Source organism: Heterodontus francisci, chromosome 1, assembly GCF_036365525.1.
Source record: "Heterodontus francisci isolate sHetFra1 chromosome 1, sHetFra1.hap1, whole genome shotgun sequence".
NCBI lineage: Eukaryota > Metazoa > Chordata > Chondrichthyes > Heterodontiformes > Heterodontidae > Heterodontus > Heterodontus francisci.
The window spans coordinates 283,382,248-283,396,216 of record NC_090371.1 but is presented as its reverse complement, the minus strand read 5'-3'; the positions used below and the strand labels follow the sequence as shown (position 1 = coordinate 283,396,216).

The window sequence follows — 13,969 nt, the reverse complement described above, 5'->3', positions numbered from 1 at the left end:
GAGAAAAATATAATTTTACTCAAGGTAGTTTCATCAGTTATAAAAACAAGAAAAATGCTGGAAATACTCAGCAGGTCTGGCAACATCTGTGGAGAGAGAAGCAGAGTTAACATTTCAGGACAGTCTAATGAAGGGTCACTGACCTGAAACATTAACTCTGTTTCTCTCTCCACAGATGCTGCCAGATCTGCTGAGTATTTCCAGCATTTCTTGTTTTTATTTCAGACTTCCAGCATCTGCAGTATTTTGCTTTTAGTTTCATCGGTTAACCTGTTTAAATTACTTTTGCTATCTTGCGACATTGGAATTTTTTTTAGTGGTTTCATTCTGACAGTCAGTACAACTATCATCTCTACTCAAGTAAATAAGGTGCACAGTTCACTTCCAATAAAAAGAGAAACATCATTGTGTACAATAGGATAGGTGCAGGAATTTCAAAATTCTTAGAAATTTCCCAACAGGTTTTGGTTTTATATTGAAGTTTAATTTTCTGTTTTGCCACATGTTCTTTAAATAGACATTAGATTCCACCTTTGGTGTGAATGATGTAAGGGAAAAAGAGAATTGTGGGGAGTTATTTAAAGAAAACAGTTGTCCTCTTAATGCTAAGGCAGAGAGACAGATTTATTCAAGTCTTTCTTTATTGCATATATTGTTTCTCAATATTCTCAATTCTTTTGATTCTTACAATTTATAAAAAAGTAGATAAATAACATTAAATAACAAATAAATACTAACACATTAACAAACCTGAAGGATTCCTTGATAAAATATTTATACTCAAACTTTAAACAATCCAAGAAGCAAACAGAGAGGGATTAAGGGTCAGCATGGATGAAGCTGGTTAGGACAGTGATTAATTGACCCAGATCTGTCCCGAGTGCATTAAACTCCGACTAGGCTGCATGGATACTAAAATTGGTTGTGTCCCTGGAACACAAGAGGGAAAGATTGATGGAAAAAGCAGAATTCCTGGTCCTGATCCCGAAGGGTGATCCTTGCTGAATGTGTACAGACTAACATTGCGTAAGGGTGAGATGGGATAGAGCTTATTCAAATACCCATCAATGTGCAATACATTTGAACTATTTACAAAGCACAAATCCTATTTTTCTCCTTAGCTGGTAACAGTGGCCACATCAAATTAACACATTTTCTCATCTGCATGCTCTCCCTTGGTGATATTATCTGTATTATCGCCAGTACATTCGCTGCTGAAACACCGTTCAATGCTTTTGTTACCTCCAGACTGATCCAATGCTCTGCTGGATGTCCTCCCATCCTCCATAACCCATCATCCCTTTATGATCGCTGTCCTACACTGGTTGGCGATCCGGCAACAACTGACATTGAAAATTATTATTCATGTTGTTAAATCTGTCCATGGCCTGCCCTCACCTTATCTCTGTATCCTCCACCGGAACTCCAAACCTTTGAGAACTATGCATTCCTCTAACTCTGTCCTTTTGTGCACCCCTTTCTCTTTACCCCACCATTGGCCATTGTGCATTCAACCATCTAGATCTTGAGCTCCAGAATTTCTTCCTTATCCCTTTCAGTTTCCTTTAAGACACTCTGTAAAATTTACCTCTTTTCCAAAGATTTTAATCACTCTTCCTAATATCTCCTCTTTGACTCAGTATCAATTTTTGCCTGATAACACTACTGTGAAGCACCTTCGGACATTTTATGTTAAGCAGTGCTATATATGTGTAAAATGTTGTTTCATCCATGTTTCACATTAGTCACACAGAATGTTGCTTTGTCTAAGTTTTAAATAACTGTATACATCAAGAACAGAGATGAAAGAGAAGAAATTGGAGGGCAAAATAAGTGGGCATCCCATAATAGATGCAGAAGATAGGCACATTGGACGACCTCTCCAGGTTATAAATGTTTGGCGCAGTCCTTCCTGCAAATACAAGTTTTTCATCCATTAGTATCAATGAGTCAATACCACGTGTGCTGTTAAACATCCTTCTGGAAAGACATTAAAAAAGGTCACTTCCCTCTGAATTTGGTTAGTTTTATCTTCAGTTACATATCTCAAGATGGACGAAAAGACACACTGAGGGCAACCTCACCAGAGATACATTGAGAAACACCATCATTGGTGGCTTCCTTGCTTTATGCTTCCTGCTGAACATTAACGGTGCCAGATGTGGGAACATTTCAGGACACCGCTTAATATAAATTTTCCCAGTTCAGTTAGATTCCAAATCACTACAACTATTTCCAGATACAGGGGTAATGGTGTTGCCGAGGTGGATTGCTCTCCTGATTAATTAAATCGGACGGTTTCTCCAAATGAGCGGACAAAGCACTCCACTAGGGTAACCAACACTGGCTGGACATATTCCTGGAGGTTTAATCACATGACCTCTTGCCACCAACTGCCCTGCCCCCACACTCCCACCATTGGCCTCCCAAAGTGTCCATCCTCGCAATGTCCCACCTTCCTACAGTCAATTGGAAAGCGAAAAGACTGTTCCCAATTGGATGATTCTTAACTTTTAGTCAAACAGCCCTTCCTCCACCCCCCAATTTCCAATATTTTGTTAACTAAAGCAAAAATGTTCAGTGAAGGAAATCATTTTTTTGCCCCTATAATTTTTCTCCCAAGTTTTTTTCTCGCAAAAGTGTGCTGGAGATTGACTTTCCAATCCTGGAGGGTTTATTTTATTTTTTATTTTATTTAGAGATACAGCACTGAAACAGGCCCTTCGGCCCACCGAGTCTGTTGGCGATTCTAATTACCAGCCAGGTGATGGAAGGTGAAAATTACTCATGTGCCAGAAAAGACCGGGAGGTGGGGGGAGAGGGATTGGAGAGCGCCTGCTGGCGGGCTCTGACTGCTGTCAGGGAATGATCCCAGTGACGGAGCCCACATGATATTGGGCCTCTGCAATCATTTAAATAAGCCCAGCACCTGCTTCTTGTCCCCAGGAAGCTTATTGGTGAAGATTTAAATGTTGCCTCACTGCGTACCTGGGAATGATCCTCGGGTAGGCATATCACAGAATTATTACAGCACAGAAGGAGGCCATTCGGCCCAGCTTTTCTGCATTGACTCTCCCAATGAGCAATTTTCCTTGTGCCATTACCCTGCAACCCTGCACATTCTTCCTTTTTAGTTAACAGTCTAATTCCCTTTTGAATGCCTTGATTGAACCTGCCTGCACCACAATCTCAAGCAATGCATTCCAGACCTTAACCACTCGCTCGCTTTTGCTTCTTTTGCCAATCACTTTAAATCTGTTCCCTCTTGTACTTGACCCTTTCACAAGTGGGAACTGTTTCTCCCTATCTACTCAGTCCAGACCCCTCATGATCTATCGAATCCAGGGGAGGGTGCAATTGGAAGAGGCCAAGCGGGTGCCTGCAACAGTGCAAAGGACAGCTGTGGAGTTGGAAAGAGCGGTCCTGATCTTCCCAGCTCCATATTCAGGTGAGTATTTAAAATACTTTTCTGGCAGAAAGGTTCAGCAGTCAGCAAAGAAAAGCGGTTAGGTCACAGGTAGCTTTGGTGAGCCCAAACTCGGCAGGCCAGACCCGGCAGGCCAGACACCAGCTGAGTTCACGGCAGCCCAATTTTGGAAGGGGTTCTGAAACAGGCTTTGGACAATCCATTTACACACCAAAGGGATCCAATGTCCATTTAGACACAAACCCTGGACACCGATACTTCGGCCTTTACCCATATGGCGGGCAGCACACCTTCCGAGTGGAATATGTGCACACCGCCATTGCTGCTAAATGTGCCAAGTAGGCAGCCACTTTAAGCCTGTATAATGGGAATGACATCAGGACATATCTTGGCCAATTTTGGCTGCTCCATTCATTCCTCAGGTGTGTATATAAGCACTGCTAAGTTGCCTGCCCATTAAAATGACAAACCTTCCATTTAAAAAAGTACAAAAAAAAAGCAAGGAGCTAAGATTCCAAGGGAAATTTATACAGTTTGAAAGAAAAAAAAACACGATAGCATGAATACAGACATTTCTCAAATAGGATAGCCATCATCGTGATGAGAATATTCTAGCAGCTTTGGACTACATCTGAAGTAGCTTTAATCTCAAGAGCACTATTTTTGAAGTGCATTGTTCAATTTGAGAAGTTCAGGTCCACACAAGTCCCTCTACCCGTACATTTGATAAATCCATTTAAAATTATTAACTGATTACAGATGTACCTCATGTGGATTTTTAAAAATTTAACAAGGCCTGATTTCTCTTTTTAAAAAACACAAGTAGTTTAACTTACATTTTTAAACCACAATTCCATTCTCTGTTCTGAGTCTTTGTTTCTCTTCATTCAAAATGTCATGTTCGACCCTCATTTTTCTCCTAATTCTGAAACAAAGAGACCTTTATTAGAAATGCAGTGAAGAAAGCAAAATGATTTAGTATTTAACACATGAGGAAGAAAGGAATAGAGAGAGTGGGAGGAGGCTCGTGTGGAGCATAAACACCAGCATCGACCAGTTGGGCCGAATGGCCTGTTTCTGAGCTGTAGATACTTTTTAACATGATTGTTTCAGAATTATTCTCAAGTTATAGTTGAGAATGTTTAATTGCAATGTAGTGAACTAGGAGAGTTGAGATAATTCCTTCAGATACACACACCCAGAAATGTTGGATTTTGCAAGTTCTAAGCACCATTAGGTGTTAGCAGTCACAGGAATAGAGTCAACTACAGTCCCCACCATCCACATTTAAAATGGGCTGTCAGGTGTAATCAGCCAAAAAGTGATATTAACCATTAGCAATTTGCATTAGCGTCAATTACAAAGTTGCCGGTTACATCATCTCAAATGCTCTGTGTATTATTGGCCAGAGACAGCTGCATTTACTCAACAATAATATAAAAGCCAAAATACTGTGATTGCTGGAAATCTGAAATAAAAACAGAAAGTTCTGGAAATACTCAGCAAGTCAGGCAGCATCTGTGGAGAGAGAAGCAGAGTTAATGTTTCAGGTCTGTGACCTTGCATCAGAGCTGGCAAAGGTTAGAAATGTAATAGGTTTTAAGCAAGTGAAGGGGGGAGGGTGGTGGGGGGTGCTGAGGAGAAGAGAACAGCTTTGTGGAACATCTCCACTCAGTCTGCAAACATGATCCCGAGCTTCTGGTTGATTGCTATTTCAACACACCCCCCTGCTCTCATGCCCACATTGTCGTCCTTGGCTTGCTGCAGTGTTCCAGTGAAACTCAACACAAGCTCGAGCAACAGCACCTTATATTCCGATTAGGCACTCTACAGCCTTCTGGACTCAACATTGAAGTTCAACAATTTCAGAGCATGACTGGTCTTTTTTATTGTTGTTTTATTATTTTTTAACCACGTGCCTGCCTTAAACTTGGTTTTTCATGTTTGTGCTTTTAGACTGAGCTGTTCATTTCTCTGTCATTAACACTCTCTCTGGACTAGTGCTTTGTCTTTCACCACAAGCATTAACAAACTCTTTGCTTTTGTCCCATGACATCTTTGTCATTTAATCTCACCTGCCCTCTGCTCTCTTCTGCACTCCCCCCCACCCCAAAATTTCACTTGCTTAAAACCTATTGCATTTCTAACCTTTTGCCAGTTCTGATGAAAGGTCACAGACCTGAAACGTTAACTCTGCTTCCCTCTCCACAGATACTACTTGACCTGCTGAGTATTTCCAGCACTTTCATTGTTCACTCACAAATTGACACTTGGTTAGGGTGCACAGAATGTAAGAAAAGTTAATAGTGCCTCATTGATGTTCAATTACCTTTTGTGTACCTAAGCCCTTCTAATCCCCTCTAATCAGCACTGACACTAGTTTATTTAATGATGCAGCTCAGAGTGGAGATGGTACCAATAGGGCAAAAGGTTGCTGCACAGAAGGAACATTCCTCTTGATTACTGAAATAGGCTACTGTGTTATACTGGCCATGGCGTATAGTGGGGAAGTCGCACAAACACGACTGTTATAAGCGGTGGGGAATGTCAATCTCAACGCAGACGAGTTAATCACTCGTGTTCGAGAAAATTCTCTCAAGTTATACTTACTGCAATGTCACAACAACAGTCACAGCAGTTAATATGAAGATGACCAGCATTACAGCTGCTACCACTAAGACAATTGAAAGGCCATCGATCCTCTCTTCATTTGTTCCAGTAGGCAAGGCCTGTATCCCACAGCGCTCATTCTGGTATCCAGGAAGGCATCTAAATAGCATAAATATGAATAGAGATTTTTAAAAATCAGTAGAACTGATAGTATATAATTAAATACCCGATAATAGAGACATGCTGTCGAAGCTTTTCGTCTTGTACTCATCAGGACATTCGCTGGTTCATTCCTCAGGGCAATGTCTTGACCAATCAGAGTCCTGCTACCTGGTTTAAATTTTAAACAAAGCTTGGCGTAAGCTGGTGCATTCACCATGGCAATGCCTCTACCAATCAGAGTTCACTTGCCAACCAATCAGCACTCTCTTCTCATGCAGTACAAGTTGTTTTTTTCCCTTACATTGGTTATTCTTGTGTATTGTCCTGATGAGTGCAAGACGAAGAGCTTCGACAACATGTCTCTATTTTCAGCAATACTCAAGTTCTGTACGACTAAATGACTAATCAAATACTCATGAAGTAATGGGGGTCACACATTTACAACTCTATTACAGAAATACCTAGAGCACTGTGCACAATTCTGGTCTCCATTTCATAAAAAAGGATATAGAAGCACTGGATAAAGTGATAAAAATATTTACAAGGATACCAGGACTGAGAGGGTACAACTATCAGGAAAGGCTGACCAGGCTTGGGGTCTTTTCTCTAGGAAAGAGAAGGTTGAGGGGTGACTCAATAGAAATATTTAAGGGGTGAAAGGGGTGATAGGGTAGATGTAGAGAAGATGTTTCCACTTGTGGGTGAGACCAAAACTAGGGATCATAAATATAAGATAGTCACTAATAAATAGGGAATTCAGAAGAAACGTCTTTACCCAGAGAGTGGTGAGAATGTGGAACTCGCTACCACAGGGAGTGGTTGACATGAATAGTACAGAAACATTTAAGGGGAAGCTAGATAAACACATGAAGGAGAAAGGAGTAGAAGGATATACTGAGAGGATGAGATGAAGAGGATTGGGAGGAGGCTCATGTGGAACATAAACACCAGCATGAAACGATTGGGTCAAATGGCTGTTTCTGTGCTGTATATTCTATGTAACTTTTTCAAACTCTTTCTGAGTTTATGGATTTTATCCACGCACTTTTATAAACTTCCAGCTTGAACACACATCCCCTCAGACTTCAAAAATTCATATCGCTTTAGCCTGGGGCCAACTTTGGCATTATATATTAAAGCTACATTCAAAAGAGAATCACACAAAAACTTGAAAAGGAACAATTTGCAGGGCTTTTGGGGAAAGACCAGGGAAAGTTTGACTAATTGAATAGTTCTTTCAAAGAAGGTAAATAGCCCCCTTCTGTGCTGTACAATTCTAGAAACATAAATACTTCAACAACAATTCTGAAAATCAGTTATACTGAATAAAGGGAACAGATGATGTCATACTGGAACTTCCTGCAAAGTCACAACAGTTAATATGAAGATGAGCAGTGTTACAGCTGCTACCACTTAGACGATTGAGAGGCCACTGATTAATTAACAATTAATCAAAGTATGTCAGCACGCCTTTATAAACAATAACAAACATTTAAATAGTGCATTTCATGTAGTAAAATGTCTCAAGGCGCTTAAGAGAAACATCAATAAAAACATTGTTGACATTTTTCTTTGAAACCAAACCATTGAAGGAGAAATCAGGACAGATGGCCAAAGCTTGATTAAAGAGGTCAATTTTAAGGTGCATCTTAAAAGAGGATAGAGAGGTTTGGGGAGAGAATTTTTGAGCCAGGCAGCTGAAGGTACAGTCACCAATGGTGGAATGATGGAAATTAAGAAACACTGGCCAGTTATTCAGAAGGTCCTATTGAACATGGATTTACTTACACACATGATGGTTTTTTGAGGTCTTTCAAGTATTGACATTTCCCATGAATGCAGTAATCTTTGTAATCTGTCTTGCATGGATCTTCCTGTTTCTTTTTTCCATTCTTCCTTCTCTTTCCCTTACTCTTAGATTTTTTTGAGCCCTTTTTCTTTCTGGCATCATTCTTGGGTTTAACAACTGGCTGGACTGGAAGCACAAATTAATACGCGTCATTCCATAGCATTCAACACGCTTTCAGATTCTTGTCCCACACCCAGGTCAACACTTGTATTCATTTATCTAACATTTAAAAAGAGTACAAACAATTTTCCTCCATTATTATATATACATCTACAAACACACTATATAGACGGGCACATACCCAATATAAATAGTGGGTATGCACAAATGTGTATTAAGTTTCTCACTTTATTACACAAATAATTCATCTCAGATAACAATTTCTGACACGTGGACTGCCACAGAAGATTGATGCTGTGATGCAACAATACTTTTCTAATGGCGTTTTCATCAATATGTTTTGAGTGTGCATCAGTATAACTCTGCATTCACTAAGGCAAAATACCCCTCCTCCCACCCATATGATTTTCATTTCATTCATGAACCATGCTTTCCTGTAATGTGTTCTCCATCAATTATTTCCTTGATTTCAGGTTTTTAAACTGACCATGCCTGATGTGTATGAATGATGGTGAAATTAGTGGAAAATGTTAATTTTATGACTCAAAAGTAGAAATATACTTGTGTGGCTTTGGTACTTTCTGGGCTCCTGATTGTTCACACTGAATTTTGCCAATTTACATCTATTTTGAGTTTGGGAACATTCTAATGAAATTGCGAGGATTATTGGCTGTAACTTGAAAAATTGGCAAAATGGGAATCATTTCAGGTGTAACTTCCAGGTTGTGCCCAAGGAAATGTTCCAGACTAAATATCCATTGAATGGACACAAGACATTTTGGGAATCATGGCATGAGATAAATATATAACACAAGTCAGATTATGTTTGTACTTGCATCATGAGATTAAAACTAAAAGGCTTTTCTAATGTAAAGACCAGCACTATAACAATCTCAAGCTAGAGAAACAGTTCAATAAATTCCTGATTTTATTCTCATTGCCCTCTTTAGACTGGCAGTTTTGCAAATGAAAGCTCTAAAATAGCAATAGCTTCGCAGATTATCAAATGTTAACTGTTTCTCTCTTGACAGATGCTCCCTGATCTGCTGAGTGTTTCCAGCATTTTCTCGTTTTGTATCAAGTGTGGTTGGAGTTTAAGTTCTGCCACAAAGAATATAACATGGCCAACACATTGACTGATGCACTACTTTAACCAGTTACATAGACGTTTAGAACCCCCTTAAGCACATTTGGTGAAGTTGCACTAAATTCTTACTTTTGCCCTGATTTTAATCTGAGTTCAATGGCTGCCCACAGGTACAATGCCACCACTAGTCTAAGGTCTAGTCTAGCTGCAGTTCTGATGACAGCTCATTGATCTGAAATATTAACTCTGTCTCTTTCTCTATAGATGCTGTCTGACCTGCTGAATATTACCAGCATTTTTTGTTTTTATTACAAACACCTGTAGTGTCAGTTCAGGCAGTATCCAGTGTACAGTGCCTGGCAGGAACACAGATCTCCCTTCTCAGGACACATCCATTCTCATACACACCGCCAAACCCTTCTCCAAGTAGATAAAAGCTTGTAACATTTAGAAAGTCCAAAAGCAATTTAAAAAAAATCCTGTTTAACCCTACACAGGACACTGGGAGACGTCTCCCCATGTGTGAGCAGCATTATAGAAGTGAAAACTTTGTTGTACACTCAACATGGTGTCAAACCAGTAGCATCCTGGGGGCTCCACACTGCTTCGCAAGTCAGGTTGGACTGGCGACTGTGGGATAAATTAAATTCACATCAGTAAAAAAACACAAACCACTTGATACCAAAGCTACCATTGTTGTGAATGCAGCTTCAGTTACATTACTGAATAATTTTTGGTAGAGGTATCATTTCAGTGCCCGCCTTTCAGAAATCCCCATACTGCATTTAAGTTGTTGGACTGATATAGTCTAATGGTACTTCACATTGCTGTTGGAAGTCACTGGGACAGGTCTCCCTCCACATTGGGAAAATTAGAAATCTTGCACATGAATTTTAACATGTCAAAATTGAAAGTCTAAGTCGCCATATTCTTGTGTCACATAAATTCACTTACAATGGAAGCATTTTGCTGTCATTAGGATTAAGCATAGAATGAAGTAGACCATTCACTTCCTGCATTACTAGTTAACAGTAAGTATACACTGGACGTTTTAAACAATTGGTCTTAGACACTGAATAGAGACGGTAAAGCCCGGGTGTAATTTATGAAACTCCCTGGCATAAACAATGAGCTTAAAGATTTTATTATAATTTATAAACCTTTAGCTGGTAACGTCCCATCTCGCAACTCCTCAAGTTCCAATAGCTGATGTTCGTCTGTGTAGTCGTCATCATCATAATCCTCACTGGACTCAGTGGTTAACTGTTGAGTATCATTGGGGCTGAAAGTTGGGGGATTGGAGGTTGGGACCCCTGAGGAAACCAACAGCTCATTTTCATCTTTGTCCGAAGGTGATCCATCCACTGTCCGGAAGCCGGCTGAACACAAAGAGATTTTTTTTTTTTAAAAAAACAGCACATCAAAGACCTGAGACGCAAGAAAGTGTTCTGATCGCAAATCAGCAGTTTCCAGTTATTGCATCAACAGCAGAACCTGAACAACGCAAGAGAACTCAAATACCAGGAACAATTTGACAGCTTCTAACCTGATCAAAGGAAACACAACATTAAACTGCACGGCCCAAAGCCGGGAGCACTTCCCTGTGTTGAGAATTAAGCAAATTCAGATCTTGAAAACTTTTGATTAAACCTGGAATTAATTTAGCTCCGTTCAGTTCTCAAGTGAAATCACAACACAACTCATTATCTGTAAAGGAAAACAAGTTCAAAATGTCTCTTTTTTTTTTGCAAATGAGCCATTGTAGTGTATTTTTGTTGCAGATCCCCATGTTTTAATAAACATTTTATCCTCCACGCTTCAAAACTTTATATAAAAAGTTTTCTTCCAAAAAAAAAATCACGCTTTTACCTGCAGTCACCACCAGCAGCAGCAGAAACAGAGGGAACGCTTGCAATGTAACCATATTTAATACAATTATTTCAATGAAAGATAGCTGAGGTTTTTAGTGCCAATGCTGCTGCTAATGTTCCCCTGCCGAGCCCCAGTTTTGAGTGCACTCTGAGCAATGCTTCAGGTGTGTTCTTCACCTGGAGCTCCCCCTCCGCTCCTCTACTTTAAGCAGGTTGTCACTCACACCTCAGTGACGTCAGTGCTAGCCCCGCCCCCCCCCCCCCCCCCCACCTTGACTCAGTTCCCCTTGTGCCGTCAGTGGGCAGGAAAGTTTTGCCCAATTCACCTAATTGACCCAATAAGGAGACACTGCCCAGCCCCCAACCTCCACCTCCACCCACCACCCCCCCCGCCCCGCTTTCCAACAAACCAGAGAGACGCTACTAACAAATAACCAAAACCATCCAGCATAGAAAACTTTAGGAAATTAACGATCAGAATTTGTCATCAAAATAACTGTTAATCTAAGGGTATTCTCACCGTTATTTAGGCTCAAGTGATAAAGCAATGTCAGACTAGGGGCAGTTGCAATGGTTAAATGTGGGAATCCAAACGTAGCTGTCATGAAAATGACTCTTGCTGATTAATATTATACCTTTTGTCCAACCTGCACTCCAGTCCCTTGCGGTGCCCACAGATCACAGAAGACCTCAAGCACACTGGTAGAGACAGTGCGAGAGAGGCAAAATCCAGAGTAACCATTCTTCACCCCACCCAACCCCCATGGGCCATGCCCAACTAGGAGCAGACCCACAAGCAGTTCCTCCAACTTGCTCACCACCAACACCCACCTCCACCCTCTTTCATACTGGCTGGCCAAAGATGAGGAGCATGGGGCCTGAACTGAAGCTAGAAGTTGGGGAACAGCCCCTTTGGGTAGTACAGGAGGAGCTGCGCCCTCTCACAATCAAAAAAAATGCAAAACCTTCAAGCGCGTGTTGCTGAATCACTTGCAATGGAGGTTTTTTGTTCCTAAGTGCTGTACATACTTGAAAGTTTGCAAGAGCAAACAAGCTATATCAGCCCACAGAGCCGTCACTGGAACAGAACACTCCCAACTTTATGAATGAGCTCTATTACAGTGCTAACCTTGGATCAGTACTCTGCCTCTCAGTCAGGAAAGTCTTGGCTTCAATCTCCATTCTAGACACTTGAGTGTAAAATGGGGAGTGCTGCACTATCAGAAGTGCTTTTGGATAAGATGTTAAATGGAGGTCCTCTCAGTCAGATGTAAAAGATCCCATGGCACTATTTTAAAGAAGAGCAGGAGAGTTCTCCCCAGTGTCCTGGCCAATATTTATCCTTTATCCAACATCACTAAAAACAGATTATCTGGTCATTATCACATTGATGTTAGTGGGAGCTTGCTTTGTACAAATAGTTGCCTTGTTTCCTACATTACAACAGTGACTATACTTCAAAAGTATTTCATTGGCTGTAGATCAATGGGGGAAAGACCACTGTGTAAGGTCCTCCTGCCATAGTGAACCGAGGGGCTGGACCCATGGGAAACCCCTCGGGCTGTATACACCAAATATGGGTTTTGCTGTAAAATGTACATGGCATGTAAAATGGAACGGAAGGGTTGTGAGGCAACTTACTCCTGTATTGAAGAAAACTGATTTCCTTTGCACTTTCTGGAATGTCAACGATGCCGTTTTGAACTGTTTGTAATGTATCTTTTTTTTTTACAGATTTTTATGAATAAAGTATATTTTTGAGAGAGAAAAAAGTAAATCAATGGGAAGTCCTGAGTTTATGAAAGGCCTTTTTTTTGTTCTCCCCATCCCCAACCAATGTATGAGATGATCTTGAAAACTATACCCTTTAGGGCATGTGCCTCCACCGCTCATTTGATTTTTTAGCTATTGCTTTGTATTAATCATTAGCTAGACCATAGGGATGACGAATTATAATATTGATTCAGCCTGGTTACTAAGGATCTGTTCTGGATCAAAGTGTGCAAGGAGCATTAAAGGGAATTAACTGTATCAAGAAATATCATTCCGAGAGAGTGTGTCATCAACTAAGGTGGTGTCTCAGTTGGATCGAGGCCCATCTGCTGATTCAGATGGACATAAAAGATTCTAAACTCCTGTTCAACAAAGAGCAGGGGATTTCTCCTAGTGCTCTGGCCAACAATTATCCCTCAGCCAATGCTGCCCAAACAGATTGGGATAGAAATTAAATTTTGGACCTGTTTTATGAGCACATCAAGGGCCAATTTCGGGAAGCAACATCCCGTGCCCGAGAGAAATCCATCCCCAAACCACAGCCCTACACTCTCTTCCCAAGCCCATGTAAATATGGGGGCCATCAGAGATGAATTTTTACTGGAGGTGCTTAAAATAAATCTCCACTATATCAAGCTGGTGCTGTAGTTTTCATGCCCAAAACAGCACAAAATCAGACACTTCATCCACTCCCTAGCTGTGTAAAAATCATAACCCTTATTTATAATGCAATTAGTGATTTTGTCACGTTTAGTGCAGAGAATATTTTCAATATTCCAACATGTGACCTCGCCAATGAGTTACAAAGTGCTGTGCTGGTTGTAAAGCACTGCTTCCCAGCCATTTCGTCTGGGCCTAATCTAAAAGACCCATCACCAACTTCTCATGACAGCTAGAGATAGACAATGAATGTAGCCTCGGCAGTGGCCCCCACTTCCAAGGATCTTTTAAAAGTTGCAGAAAGCATAGGAACATACTAGGAAATAGGAGCAGGAGTAGGCCATTCAGCCCCTCGAGCCTGCTCTGCCATTCCACTAGATCATGGCTGACCCTCTACCTCAACACCATTT

The 13,969-nt window shown here is 40.8% G+C and overlaps 1 protein-coding gene across 1 annotated transcript; it reads right to left on the bottom strand.

The window, feature by feature from the left end:
- Nucleotides 1-462: 462 nt before the first annotated feature.
- Nucleotides 463-11,314, bottom strand: LOC137377236 (proheparin-binding EGF-like growth factor). The gene is made up of 6 exons (XM_068046780.1): nucleotides 11,125-11,314; nucleotides 10,416-10,634; nucleotides 7,988-8,174; nucleotides 6,038-6,196; nucleotides 4,264-4,352; nucleotides 463-1,912 (listed from the first exon to the last, which is right to left on the bottom strand). Exons 1-5 carry the CDS (start codon nucleotides 11,177-11,179, stop codon nucleotides 4,268-4,270), a joined length of 705 nt encoding a protein of 234 aa, XP_067902881.1. The 5' UTR covers nucleotides 11,180-11,314; the 3' UTR covers nucleotides 463-1,912; nucleotides 4,264-4,267.
- Between the last annotated feature and the right edge of the window lie 2,655 nt (nucleotides 11,315-13,969).